This window comes from Mastigoproctus giganteus, chromosome 4 (genome assembly GCF_048544385.1).
Source record: "Mastigoproctus giganteus isolate SK-2022 chromosome 4, ASM4854438v1, whole genome shotgun sequence".
Taxonomy (NCBI): Eukaryota; Metazoa; Arthropoda; class Arachnida; order Uropygi; family Thelyphonidae; genus Mastigoproctus; species Mastigoproctus giganteus.
Window position 1 is genome coordinate 170,092,242 of NC_143578.1, and position 14,720 is coordinate 170,106,961.

The 14,720-nt window shown below is 34.9% G+C and overlaps 1 protein-coding gene across 2 annotated transcripts in view; it reads left to right on the top strand.

Annotated features, from left to right (window-relative positions):
- LOC150087197 (rab GTPase-activating protein 1-like) overlaps positions 1 to 14,720 on the top strand; it is a 435,279-nt gene that overhangs the window by 199,233 nt on the left and 221,326 nt on the right. For both annotated transcript variants that reach the window (XM_090373009.1, XM_090373010.1), the window contains exon 12: positions 8,967 to 9,126. In XM_090373009.1, the coding sequence (XP_090229135.1) occupies positions 8,967 to 9,126 (160 nt within the window). The remainder of the gene's footprint in view (positions 1 to 8,966; positions 9,127 to 14,720) is intronic.

Sequence of the window (14,720 nt, forward strand, 5' to 3'; positions counted from 1 at the left end):
ATTTTCCCATTAGGTATTCTGCTTGTTAGGTTTAGGATAGATCATGTTCCCATTTTGGTCTTCCTCTTTGTTTACCTATTGGTCTCCAGTTTATTAATATTGTTGTCCATCCTATCTGAATGTTTTTCTTGATTCTTTTTTTTTCTTATATATTTACCCGTTAATAGATTGCAATTTACACCTCTCTTTATCTCACTTTAACTTTATCCATCTTAACATTTTATTAATTATTTAAAAGAAGTGTAGTCCTCTATCAGAGAGAAGGGATTTAGGCAGTGGTGAGCTATAGTGGGCTTGCAAGAGCCCATTGTTATTTATTTATCGAGTTTGAGCACGAGAGTTTCCTGTGCGGACGTGCCTTTCTGCCGCTACTGGAACAGAGAAGTTTTTTCTGATTTATATTCTGCTTTATTAGTTTAAATTGACATATTAACTTATTTCTAGAGTAGCTTTATATTCCTATTTACGGTACTTAAAGTTAAAGTAACTTAGATAGAGATTTGTAGGTATTACTTAGTATCGGAAAGGGTATCAAATACACGAGTTTACCGTTCATAGACAGCCGCCATAGTTACGTGAAAATTAATCAGTAAATCTATTAATCTTGTCGAACTTCATTGGCAATTAAATTGTACTTTTAACTATACATATAACCACATAGGTTACGGAACATAAATAATTAGTAAAAATAAATAATTAATACATAACTTGATACGGAAGTTATATAAAGGGACTTCGTAGATAACACTCGTTACTGAAACGCGACACAGCATATCCGGAATTCGATAGCATTAGCTTTGTCTGGTATAGTGCATAATATAATATTGTCAATTAATCAGTAGATCTATTAATCTTGTTAAACTTCATTGTCAATTAAATTGTTCTTTTAACTATATATATATAACGACTTAGAGTACAAACGTAACAAATAATTAATACATACTTGATACTCGTTCGTGAATTCCCGCCATTTTTACACGATAGCATAAGCTTAGTGTAGTATAGTGCATAATATAATATTGTCAATTATTCAGTAAATCTATTAATCTTGATAAACTTTATTGTCAATTAAATTGTATTTTTAACTCTATAAATATATATAACGACTTAATCGTAACAAATAATTAATACATAACTATAGTGGTACACGTGATACGGAAGTTGTATAAAGGGAACACTAGATACCGAAAAAAAAAAAAAAAAAAAAAAAAACAATATATATATATCCATATATATATATATATATATATATATAATATAACTTAAGGATTTAATTTTTGTTTTAAATTTTATTGAATTACATTGGAATCATGACTCTAACCAGAGCAGCAAAGCAAAAGGCTCAAGCTAATGGGAGTGCTGTGGTTCAGGGGAGAACTGAGGGGGCCAGTTGCCCTCTGAATCACAGTCTATTAAAATGCACTGTTTGCTTGATGTTTGCGGAGCAGTTGGGTACGGGACATGATACTGCCAAGGGGGATGTCTTTGTGTGTGCACGATGTAAGGAGTGCAAGGAAATCAGGCGACAACTCAGCGTTGTTATGGGCCTTTATGAGAGCTTGAAGGACAGGGTGGATGCCCTCGAAGGAAATAAATTGAGGGGCCCATCAAGCTCTCAGCTGCCCACATCAACGCCAGAGCTTGCACTTGGTCATCAGGCAACACAGAAGCAGCCCCCTAGGCAGAATGCGCTGGTCCCACAGGAACTAGTAGTTGTTGGTGACTCTATTGTCAGGGAAACGGGGAACATGCTTTGTAAAAAGGATAGGTGGAATAGGACCAGGGTATGTCTGCCAGGGGCAAAGGTTGATGACATTGTAGAGCGGATATCATCTTTTAAGGGCACAAAAGGTGATATAGTTGTACACGTTGGCACGAATGATATTAAGAGTAGGAGACCGGCGGAATTACTTAGCAAGTACAGGTCACTGCTGAAAAAAAGCCGTGAATTAGGGTTGAACTTGAAAGTGTCTGCAATTCTGCCCAGACACGATAGGAGGGAGTATATGATGAGAGCCTTGTCGATCAATTCGGCCCTGGAGGGATTGTGCAAGGCTCAAGGGGTAGAATTTTTTTCAGCCTGGACTGTACTTGTTAACAGGAGAGATTGCTTCTACAGGGATGGGATACACTAAAATAGAAAGGGTGCAAGAATTTTTGCTGATGCTGTCGAGGCAGTGTTAGGTGGGTCGGAAAACTGCTAGTTGGGGGGGATACAAGGACTAATAGATTAACAGTAGCCACTGGCAGAGGTGGAAGTGATTCTTGCACTGCTTCTATTGAAATGAGCAGAAGTCTGAAAAACAAGATGCAGGATATTTCAGAGACTGCTGGTAGTCATTGCGTTACAAGTAAACACATGGGTTGTGTTAGGGTAGCTAAGAATAGAAACAGGTGCATGTATACCTGCGTGTACACCAATGCTAGGAGTTTGGTAAATAAATTTGATGAATTTGAGGTATTGCTCAAAACATCAAAGGCAGATATTGTTGGGATATCAGAGACGTGGTGTCACACAGATATAAGTAATGCGGAACTGGAATTTGGGGAATACAATGTGTATAGAAAGGATAGACAGGACAGGAGGGGAGGAGGGGTTATGCTATTAATTAAGAAACACATAAAGTCCAAGGAAGTGAAGCCAGTCGACATCGATGGACAGGGCAGTGCCGAATCAGTTTGGTGTGACATAAGCATAGGGAAATCAAAATTGAGAGTAGGAGTGTGCTATAGGCCTAATGACTCTGATGAGTATAATAAGATATTGTACAGGGAAATAGAGTGGGCCAGTAAATCAGAGAGTCTTATAATGGGGGATTTTAATTTCCCAGATATTGACTGGAATTTGTGGGTTGGTCACTCGCACACTAGCAAGGCTTTTGTGGATTTATTGGATGATTGTTTTCTACACCAGCATGTTCGTGAGGCAACAAGAGGGAGCAATACTCTTGATCTGATTATCAGTAGTGACTCTTCATGCATTAAGAACCTGCAGATAAATGAACCACTAGGTGGCAGTGATCACAGTGTGTTGAAGTGGGATTTACTCAAGGAGGTAACTACCATCAGAGGTAAAGGGAAGGGTTTTTGTTTTCGTAAAGGCGACTATGATGGTCTGAGACAGTATTTAAATTCTATACAGTGGGACCAACTGATGATGTTACCAACAGCAAACTCAAAATGGGAAGCATTCAAAGAACTAATCTTGGAGGCTACCAGGCTTTACATACCAACTAAGAAATATTGTTCAAGGCTTAGGCCTAAATGGTTGTCAGATGAACTAATGAGACATGTGGCAGAGAAGAAAAATGCATGGGATACATATAAATTAATGGGTGACATGGAAGCCTATGATAGATATAAGTTGGTCTGTAACCAAGTCACAAAGGAGATTAGGCAGGCAAAGGCAGACTACGAAAAATCCTTGGCAAAGGATGCAAAGAAAAACAGAAAAGAGTTCTTTACATACTTGAACTCGAGAAGGAAAGGGATGAATCAGATTGGTCCACTGGATATTGATGGTTCAACAGTTGAGGATCCTGCTCAGGTGGCTAACAATCTAAACGAGTATTTTGCATCTACATTCACGCATGAGGAGTTATTCAGGAAGGAGAATGATGTAGGTAAAGTAAACATTGGCAGTGATTTTGTAATAACTGGATGATTTTGTAATAACTGAGAGGAAAGTGGAGGAGAGATTGTTGAGGATAAACATAAAAAAGGCACCTGGGGTGGATGGGATCTATCCAGTTATATTAAAGGAGGCAGCAAAGGAAGTATGCAAACCCCTAGCCATAATTATGAGAGCTTCTTTGGACTCAGGGGAGGTACCCATAGACTGGAGATGTGCAAATGTAACCCCAATTCACAAAGGAGGATCAAAGACTGACACAAGTAATTATAGACCTGTTAGTTTAACTTCTGTTCCAGGTAAATTAATGGAGGCACTGGTTAAAGAAGCACTGCAGGATCATCTAGACAAGAATTCAGTTATAGCTCAGACGCAGCATGGTTTTGTTAAGGGCAGGTCTTGCCTGACCAATTTGATTGGATACTATGATGTAGTCACAAAAGAACTGGATGCAGGGAATAACTTTGATATTATATATTTGGATCTTAGAAAGGCTTTTGATACTGTTGCACATGGAAGACTGCTGCACAAATTGGAGCAGTGTGGCATTGGAGGCAAATTGCTGCTATGGATAAGGGGATGGTTGAGTGGCAGAAGACAGAGAGTGGTAATCAATGGACACTGCTCAACGTGGACTAATGTTATTAGTGGAGTTCCTCAAGGTTCAGTGTTGGGTCCGTTGTTGTTTTCTGTGTTTATGAATGATATTGATGATGGGATATCAAGTTTAATGTCCAAGTTTGCAGATGATACAAAGGTTGGCAGGGTCGTCAAGGACACTACTGACGCTATGCTGCTGCAACAGGATCTGGAAAGGTTGAACAGATGGGCTGAGAGGTGGCAAATGAAGTTTAACATTGACAAATGTAAAGTACTGCATATGGGAAACAGTAACCCCAGAGCAACGTATCAACTCTGCGGTACCACACTGACAGTGGTGGAGAATGAAAAGGACCTGGGGGTAATTGTGCAGGGAGATATGAAGTTCTCTGAGCAGTGCAGACGAGCTGCAAGAGTAGCTCATGGTGTCTTGTCAATGATATATAGGAATTTTTCTAGCAGGGATAAGGAGGTGATTATTCCCTTGTATAAGGCAATGGTTAGGCCACATCTTGAGTACTGTATACAGGTCTGGAGGCCTCATTTCAAGAAGGATGTAGAGCTGCTGGAACGGGTACAGAGAAGGGCAACAAGATTAGTAAATGGAACAAAGGGTTGCTCTTACGAAGAAAGGCTTAAGTTTTGCAAATTACAGAGTCTGGAGACTAGGCACCGGCGAGGTGATCTGATAGAGGTGTATAAGGCCTTGAATGGTTTGAGCATGCTCAATGCCAATGGGATTCTTCATCTTTCTCAGAATAATCACCTCAGAGGGCATAAATTCAAATTGAGGAAGGACGGATGTCGGATAGATGTGCTGAAATTTGCCTTTGGCCAGCGGGTGGTTGGTTGGTGGAACCGACTTCCATCACTTGTTGTTGAAGTTGATAGCCTAAACAAATTTAAAGCTCAACTGGATAGGTATTTCGAACGAACGGAGGGGTGAAATGGGAGAGGGTTTTTTTTTTTTTTTTTTTTTTGGGCTGATGCTGAATAAGCTTGCTTTCTTGCATCGTATGCCTCTACTAATGCTAATGCTAATTTATTTTATTATTTTTTTTTTTTTGAAAATTTGCGAGCCCATTGTTGAAACAATTATTATTTTACAAATGAAAATCCTAAATTCAATTATCAAATATCCAGAGCCAAAACTACAGTGGGGTGAGCGGGGCCCCCCATACTCAGCATTTTAATGACACAATCGACCAGTTATGTATTTTAAAATTGCTTCATTTTTGAGTTAATTATTATCCCACTCTGTTTAACGGACTTCTTTATAGCAAATTATTTTGAATTCCCCTTGGTAATTAGATTTAAAACACTGTAGTTTCCATAGAAAGAACGGATTATGAGAGAACTTTGTACGCATTCTCACCTCTGGCGTTTAGGCAATTTAGGTAATTAGAAAGCGCAAATTAAGATTGAAAGGGATTACCATTCCACATTAGTGTTGTCCATAAAACCTATGGAGCCATATTCTGAGAAGTCGCGCTAGTTAATATGCGTTCCATATCCAGTCAGAGGATTAAGAAGATTCCCAACATGGATAATAGCCTCTGGTCAACCTGTGTTGTGGTTCCCCTTTACTCCAACAGAAGTCATATGTTTTTTGGAGAAGTGAGTGATCCACGCCTTCCAGTAAATTTCTCCTATGTTTACATGGTCACATAGCTGAATATCTGATATTTTGTGCAGTATTCAAAGAACTAGTGATGGTAGCGACGTCAAAGGGGGGATGAGCAACTAAGATATTAAGTAAACTTTCCAAAGATGAAATGTTGGCAGATTTGGAAACCCTTTTCACCTTGAAGAAAATGTTCCAAAATATAATGGCATACAGGCAATAATTTTAAAAAAACTGTATGCATTATATCACCAATCTCCAAAAAACTAGCATGAATTAAGGATTATTGCTAAAGAATTTGATATGGAAACTATAAAGATCAGTCGTGTGTTTGGGCTACGATGGGCAGCTTGTAGCTTGCGGACGGCAATTGAGGGTTGGAGGAATTATCGCACATTGTGCAAATATTTTGAATCAGAAAGTTAAATATTTTGGATTATTAAACCGACTTTTCAATCTGGAATTTCTTAAAGATTTAGCACTTATGATCGACATCCTGCAGGAGATCTCTTACGTTTCAGAAGCTTTACAAAGTCTCAGCATCTTTATAGTAAAAGCAGATAAATTAATTATTCTAACTATCAATGCTATTGCTAATCTGAAAAATTCTGAAGGAAATTATGAAACTAAAATTGAGAGCATGTTGAAGTTGAAAGAATTTGAAGGAATCAAAATCGAAAGTAAGAACACATTTAAAAAATTACCTTGTGACAAGTTATTAATACAACAGAGTAATTTTAAATAAAATTATTTTAATTTAAGTAAAATTAAATAAAGAATATAATGATACTATTGATGATGAGGAATTGAAAGAAATTTTAAACATATGCTACCTGGAATCATGGAATGTAAAAGAACTTTCGTCTCTGTGGTAAGACGGTGAAAAACAAATAAGAAATTTAAGTTTTCTGATAAAATATGAAATAAAAATTAATGATTTTAGAGATTTTGTCGAAGACAGTTTATCTTTAAAATTGAGTGAAATTCCTTTTTCAATTAAGAAAGCCAGAAATATCTTGGAAACCATTGCGATTAGCAATGCTGAGGCTGAGCGAACTTTCAGCGTAATGAAATAATATTGTGACAATTAAACACATTGCAGATTATAATGACCATACATCTAAATGGAAAACCATTGCTTCAATTTGATCCGGATCGTTACATCAAATCATTCCTCTGTAATCATTGTTATTGAGCAAAGCAGAAGATCAAGAAATATTAATAAAGAAATAAATTCTATATGGAAATTTTTGGAATAAATTTTTCTTGAATATTTATATAATAATTTTTTCATGTAATCTGTGATTTTTATGTACCTTTTCTAGAAGAGTGGGGTTTTTTTATGTAATATTTGATTTTATATTGTAGAATGTTTTGTGATAGCTTTTGTTATTTGTGATATGGGAAATATTTCATGTTATTTTTTATTCAAAATATTAAAATTTTATCATGAAAAAAAAATGTATCCATTATATTTCCCTAGTTGTTAAAAAAAAAAAAAAAAAAAAAGAAGAAAGATGAATAAAAAAGTGGCTCATGTGCCGAGCATGCACGGTAGATGGTTTTATACCTACCGCCAAGTACGCGGTAGATGATTAGTACCTAAAAGAAATACTTTGCATTTCTTTTAGATATTTTGATTAAAATAAAAGCTTTTGTATTGTAAATATTTTATTGAAAATTTGCAAATTCATAATTTCTGGAAGACAAGATACAATGGATTTTTTATGATAACTAAAGTAAGAGATGTATACTTGCAATTGCAACGTATCTAAATGTCTTTAGAAAATAGTGTCAATTGAAGTACCGATCTTGTAGTTGAAATGACATACGCAGCTGTTAGGGGCACCTAACCATGAAATGTTATGAAAAAATAGACAAATATTTGTATTGTTGCAGTCATATGACTGTATTGTTGCAATCATACTTACTTCAGGAAGTATGATTGTGACATCATGCTATTCAAAAATTCTAAAAAGTTAGAACTCAAGATATATTGTATCCAGGTGTCATCATAAAGGGGACGGGGCATGATACTTACTTCAGGAAGTATGATTGTGACATCATACTATTCAAAAATTCTAAAAAGTTAGAACTCGAGATATATTGTATCCAGGTATCATCATAAAGGGGATGGGGCATGATGACCAGGCTGACTCGAGATATCATACTGGTCACAAAAAATGCATCACACTACTAGAGAGTGCTCAGCACAGACTAGTAGTGTGAATGTCGGAAGCGCCTCTGGCGGAAGCCGCGGATGATGTCACTTCCGTGACTGATCAGATTTACTCTGCAGGAATCCCCAAGGATATTTCACATCAAAAAGTTGGCAAAACTGTGAGCCCATTTTTAAAATATTCACAGCTCACCACTGGATTTAGGTTGTTTCAATTGAATCAACCTTAATAAATTGTCAAAATAAATGAAAATCAGTGGTTAGTTATTAAAACCTGCAAAGATAGCAATTTGTGGAAAAATAAATTAAAAAATCATGAAAAAAATTCACTTTCCAAGGTTGTTTACTTGGCTTCCCATCCCATACTAACTCTGTTGAAGGAAAATTCTAATGAGTGACTTTGTGGCAGCAAAATCAAAATTTAGTAGTCTTTATTGCATGCAAGAAATTAATTGAATTTCTCCACAGTACATTAATAAAATCAAAATGTCATGTAAATTGATAAAAACTGCACATTCCTCATCATAATTATTGCTTAAGAAGAATAGTCCCCTCCCTTATTCTCCAATGTAAAAATAAATTTTCTCTGAAACACATTCATTGATACTCGCTGTCTCTCTCTGATACTATAATAGGCATGCATTTAAAATTTACATTACAGTATGTAACAACATTTGCTGTGACTATGTCACAATAAACATAGTCACAACATTTGCTGTGACTATGTTTATTGTGATTTGTTCACATTTAACAACTTGAACTGCTCAACCATTAGGTACACTTAAAATCCAGAGAATTTTAATATCTGGCACCTGTCAATTCCCAAGGGTGTTATATTTTAAGGAGTTTACTGTGTATGCTACTGAATAACTTGCTGCTTAGTTCATGTGATTTATAAAACTAAAACATTTAGTAGATCATTTTCTTTACAGGTTGAAGATATGAGCAGTATTGATTATATATATGATGTCATAAGTGTACAGAGTGCTACCCACCTTCAGAGAGCAGCTGTTTTATCTCTCCAGTTATCCCATAACAGACCATCTAGTCAGCAGTCTGTTTCTAGTCCTGGAGACCATGACAATGATTCAGGTATTTGTTTGATATCCTTGTGGTTTTTAAGGTCACCAAATGCAAAATAGCTCAAAATGCACCTCTTATCCAAAAAGCTTGGGACTAGAGGCTTTCTGCAATTTCAGGTCCTTAGCACAAGAAATTAGAACACATACAAAATAATAATTAAAAATCTTATATTAAGATATTATTTAAAAAGTTAGTTCCCCCCCCTTATTCTCCAATGTGAAAATATATTTTCTGCGAAACATGTTCATTGATACTCGCTCTCTCGATACTATAATAGGCATGCATTTAAAATTGACATTACAGTGTGTAACAACATTTGCTGTGACTATGTTTATTGTGATTTGTTCACATTAAACAACTTGAACTGTTCAACCACTAGGTACACTTAAAATCCAGAAAATTTTAATAACAAATTTAATACCAGTATAATCAAATCAGCCAACAGCAGAATATAAAAATTAAATAGTTTATTTAAAAAATAAAAAGTAAATACAGTGCATATGAAATTTATAAATTAATTGTAGATAAGTGGTAAAAAGTATATAATGAAAGATGCTAGAACCTCAATATGAGAGTTTGACATTTTGTTTCTCAGGATATTAGTACTTCTTTTACAATAAATATTGAGTATTTGAGTATGTATTAAGACATGCAGTAGTGTAACATTGATTTAATATGAGTGTAAGTAGTATCTTTTAACACCTGTGTTATAGCCCAAAATAAAATTTCCTTAGTTTTTATAATTTTTTAATATGAATTTGCTATGATCTCAGCCAAGCATTTTTATTGTAAGCAATTTCATTTTGGTGTGTGTGGGGGGTTAATTTTTATATTTCAAGATGCTCCTTCCTCCCCTTCCCATATTTTATTGCCTGTAAACATGTGGAAAGAATACAATTTCTCTCTTGTTTTCACTATCAGAAGCAAAAGATAAATTTCTTTTTTTGTTTTCACGAAACAAAGATAATAGATTTTATTATCTTTATTCAGAGCATGAATCAGCTTTTGCTATTCATGCTTATCAACCTCATATCACACAGATATCAGTTGCTAACATGCCGGGAAATCTCACAATAAAAAAACTCTTTTCTTTGCCCTAAGTTTCTGTATCAGCTATTTGAAACAAAATATCTGTTTGCACATGCTAACATAGTTGTTCCATGTTCTCCCTTCTTGAGGGTGGTTGGAGGAAGTAATTGCTGTGTGACACTATCGACTGCAATTTGTAATTGTTCCCCAACTCATTTTTAGTTTACAGTTGAGTGGTTGATAGCAATGACCAAATAACATATGAAACTTTTACAAAGGGTGATATTCTTACTTAGCTATGCTGCAGTGGGTTACTTTTGTTTAAATAGTTAACACAATCGAAACTTATCTCCCTTTTCAATCTTTATTTGATACCACAAAGACAAAGTAATTATAGAATAAAGTGTATCAACATTCAATATTGCAGTTCTTTTCAGAAAAAAAAAATTGTATCCATATTAATGATAAGCAGACTTGGGTGGTGGTGGTGCCTGCTGAAATCAGACCAACGAAGTTTTAACATAAACTTTAAAAGAAGGAAGTACATGTTTCCATTACGTTACAGAAAGCTCTGATTTTGTCTAACAAGTACCTTTTCACTACATGATTAATGTATTTTCCAGGGCACACTTTGCATTATGCCTTTACCAGCTTTTGCCATTCTACGTGGGATTTTATAGCATTGAAAAGGATGTCACATGTTGTTTACAAAAATCTGTAACTGAATATATGTGCAATCAGTAGCTCATTTGCATTTCCCATCTTAGAGGAAAGTTTACTTTTTGTGAACTTTCCATGTCAGTGATTGTGTTTTTTTTTTTTTATTTTTATTTCATCTCTGAGGCAAGACAGGCAAAAAACTGAACATTAGCAGTAATTACCTAGAAAAAGTTTTGTTTATAAATTTAATTGTCTAATTGGGAGAATATACTGCACAAGGGAATACAATAGCTCATTAGTTTGTATTCAAAAACCACTGCATTAGCTGGTCCTCTCTCTCTCTCTCTCTCTCTCTCTCTCTCTCTCTCTCTCTCTCTCTATGGGATATGGAGTTTGCTTTTATTGGTGTCTATTATGAAATTTGTTTGTTTACTGTAGACAGAATTAATTTTTATATTTCGAGGACATGATGACGCTACAATTATATCTGAAACTGGTATAACAAGGCACAGTGTAGTATACATTAAATTAAGACTGCATTGTACTTAATTGGGATGTTATTTGTAATTAAATTTGTCTCTCATATTTTCTGGTTATCAGCAAAAAATAATTTAAAAAAACAATTTTTAACTATTCATCAAGAAATAAAAAAAAATAAAAACCTGGATTATCCCATAATTTTTTTTTTTTTTTTTTTTTTTTTGTTGTTGTTGTTGTTGTTGGTGGTTTGCTTGTTTTTCATTCTCCCTTTAATTTTGTTTACTTTATTTATTATCATAATTTTTTTAATAGCTGGATATTCTCTTGGGTCATTGGTCAAAATTCATTGTTGTGACAATGCAGTATCAGTCATGGGAAAGTGCAGTTGACTTTTTGTACATAAGACAGCCACAGTTGAAATTAATTCAAAATGTAACAGACCAGTTTGGAAATTTTTTTTAAATGGCCCAAGGGGATGGTATACTGCATAAGGAACAGAAGTTGAATTTTTACCAATGGTAAAAATTCAACACATCAATTTGCCACTGCTCATGAGTGCAGGGGGTTGTAAAAATTTGCCGTGAAACATTGCCATAACATGCATGAAAGGTGAACTATTTATGATGGAAGGAATCTTCACCATAATCTAGCAGTTATGCTACCAGAAGTCAGGTCATTGAGGAAGGCCATAGTTGGATTGGAAGAATGAGCAGGCTGGCACATAAAATTTGGTAATTTAATCATTTATTGAATGTAGTTACTCCATTAAATAAAAAGAAACTTCTTTTATGGATTAAACATAGCAGCGATTAAATTTTCACAGAAAAAATGACTGTCATTCTAACATGTTCTGATGACAGGTGGATGCAGAGTGGCATCACATAATTGGTTTAAAAAAAATGGATTCTGTCAAACTTTCTAGATTTTGGGATTTCAGATATGGGGGTTCCACATTCGGAATCTCATTTATTAAAATATATATATAATATTTATTTATTTGAAACACTCAGATAAAGTCAAAGAATAAAAAAACATGTTTTTTTATTTATCTTGACCTTATTCATACATACATAATACGTAGTTAGAAAAGGATAATTTACCATCACCATATAGCAATACTCTGCTGCCAGTCAAATTTCTTTTTTCCATTAAATTGAGGTCCATAAAATCAAGGGTTTTCTGTACTAAAATGAATGACGGATAATATGCAGATACTGCTCTATATTTTTAAAAACTTTATTTCATTATAAGATTGGGTAGTACTATTCCCTGATTTCATGTTCACTTTAGCTTAAAGGATTCTTCTTTTACATTGTATTACTTTCTTATCTGTAATAAAATATTATGATATGTTATATTATGACTATATCCTGTGCATTTTAAAATGAAAATCTAGCTTAGTTAATAAGGGATGATCAAAAGAGATGGCCACTAATTTTATTATACAAAATGTAGAATGATTGTTAATGAAAGCTGTCAAATAAACCTTTAAACCTATCAGATATTTATATTTAGCGTATCCTTTTTTTTTTCCCCCTCTGCAGATCCCCAATAATTTCTGAAAACCACCATCAAACTGAAGCAAGGATAACATATCCAAAATGAAAATAATAAATGAACAATAAATAATCTGCTGCACCTAGACCCATAAGCAGTGTTTACAGACAGCAGCACCAGCACAGAACATGATCTTACCCAGAACGTCTATCAACATCAGTAACTGATGTGACTATGAAACTGCATCTGCTATTCTCTGCGAAGACAAATGAATTGCAGAAAACTTGCAGAGGTATTGGTTGTAGGAGCACACAAAGCAATATGAAAGAACATGTCAATGATGTGTTTGTTTACATTGGATACCTCAATTCCTTCTCCTGAACAAAGGCAGGTAGGTTGACATCTGTGTTCACCTTAAGGGAACTAACTAATGTAATGTCAGAAAAATCACTAAAGATGAGTCTTGATCTGCCACAACTATCTTAAATCAAAATAAAGTTTGCAGAGCAAATATTTCACATCTCCACCTCCAAAGATGGTGCAGTCCATAAGTCTGCTGGCAAGTGCGTGATCACCTTTTCTGATACAAAAGGCATTTTTATACTCATAATGTGGAAAAACATAAATATTAATATTATCCATGTGGTGGAAGGAAGCCCTAGGCCTTTGTTGAACTGGCCAAAAAAAAAATAATAAATAATAAAATAAAATTCAGATTTGACTCGCTCCTTATATAGATGTCTATCTAGCTGACCTTTGAACTTTCCCAAACTTTCAGCCTCATTCACCCATGGAAGTAACTTATTCCAGTAGTTAATAACTCACTGGCTAAAATAAAACTTCCTTCCATCCAGTCTAAACCTCTTCTCCCATAAATTCAGATTATGGCCCCTAATTCTAGAATCATATATAGCAATAAAAATTACACCCTCATTCATTTTATTTTCACTTTTCAGCCTTACACTCCTCAATCAAGTGCCTCTGAGCTTCCAAGCTCCATAATCCACATGACGTAGCCAAGTGGTCAATAGCGAAAGTGCATAGCACGCATTCCTTGAGTGGACCGGGGTTCAAGCCCGTGACTACTAAATACGATAAATATTTGTATGGATGATTTATTGTAAACTCTACTGACTTGGTTGTCGTGCCAGAGTATAAACAGAAAATTTAATTTAATTTAATATTTGATGTTTTTCCTCATGGGCACCCTTTTGCAGATCTCACCAGGCGTTGCCAATCTTTGGATCCTTTCAAGGAGCTGGATATTTTTTATTTTTTATATTTTTTTAGGTGGAGTCTCTATACTTGAACACTGTATTCTAAGTGTGGTCTTACACATTCCTTATACAGTGGTATTGTGACCTCCCTATCTCTAAAAGAAAATTTCAATAAATCATTGATAGGATACCATGGGCCTTCTTTGCCGCTTCTTTACATTGCTCAGAGAACTTCATGTCCAACCATATTGTTACTCTCAAATCCCTTTCTTTATCTACTGTTTTTATTTCAATCCCATCAAGCATACAAGTTGTTTTGGGGTTGCTGTTCCCCAAGAGTGTAATACCTTGCATTTTTCTGCATTGAAACATAGTTGCCACTTTTCTGACTATCCCTGAAGTGTGTTGTTTAGACGAGTGCATTTACTTGTCTTAACAATATTACATTGCTGTTCAAAAGGAATGGAATTAGAAAGTGAGCAAAAAAAACTTGATTTGAAAGAAACCAGATGGCTACTGCATCATGACAATGCAAGGATGCACATAGCCTCGGTTGTTAAGGAAACATCACACAAATTAAACATCAAAGCAGTTTCAGATTTTGCCCATTTTGATATTCTCTAATCAGAAGGGTGGACAAAAGGGTCACGATTTACATCACACTGAACTAATAAATATCACTCAGTGTATTCTTAAATTGTCTCTCAAACAATGGCTTCT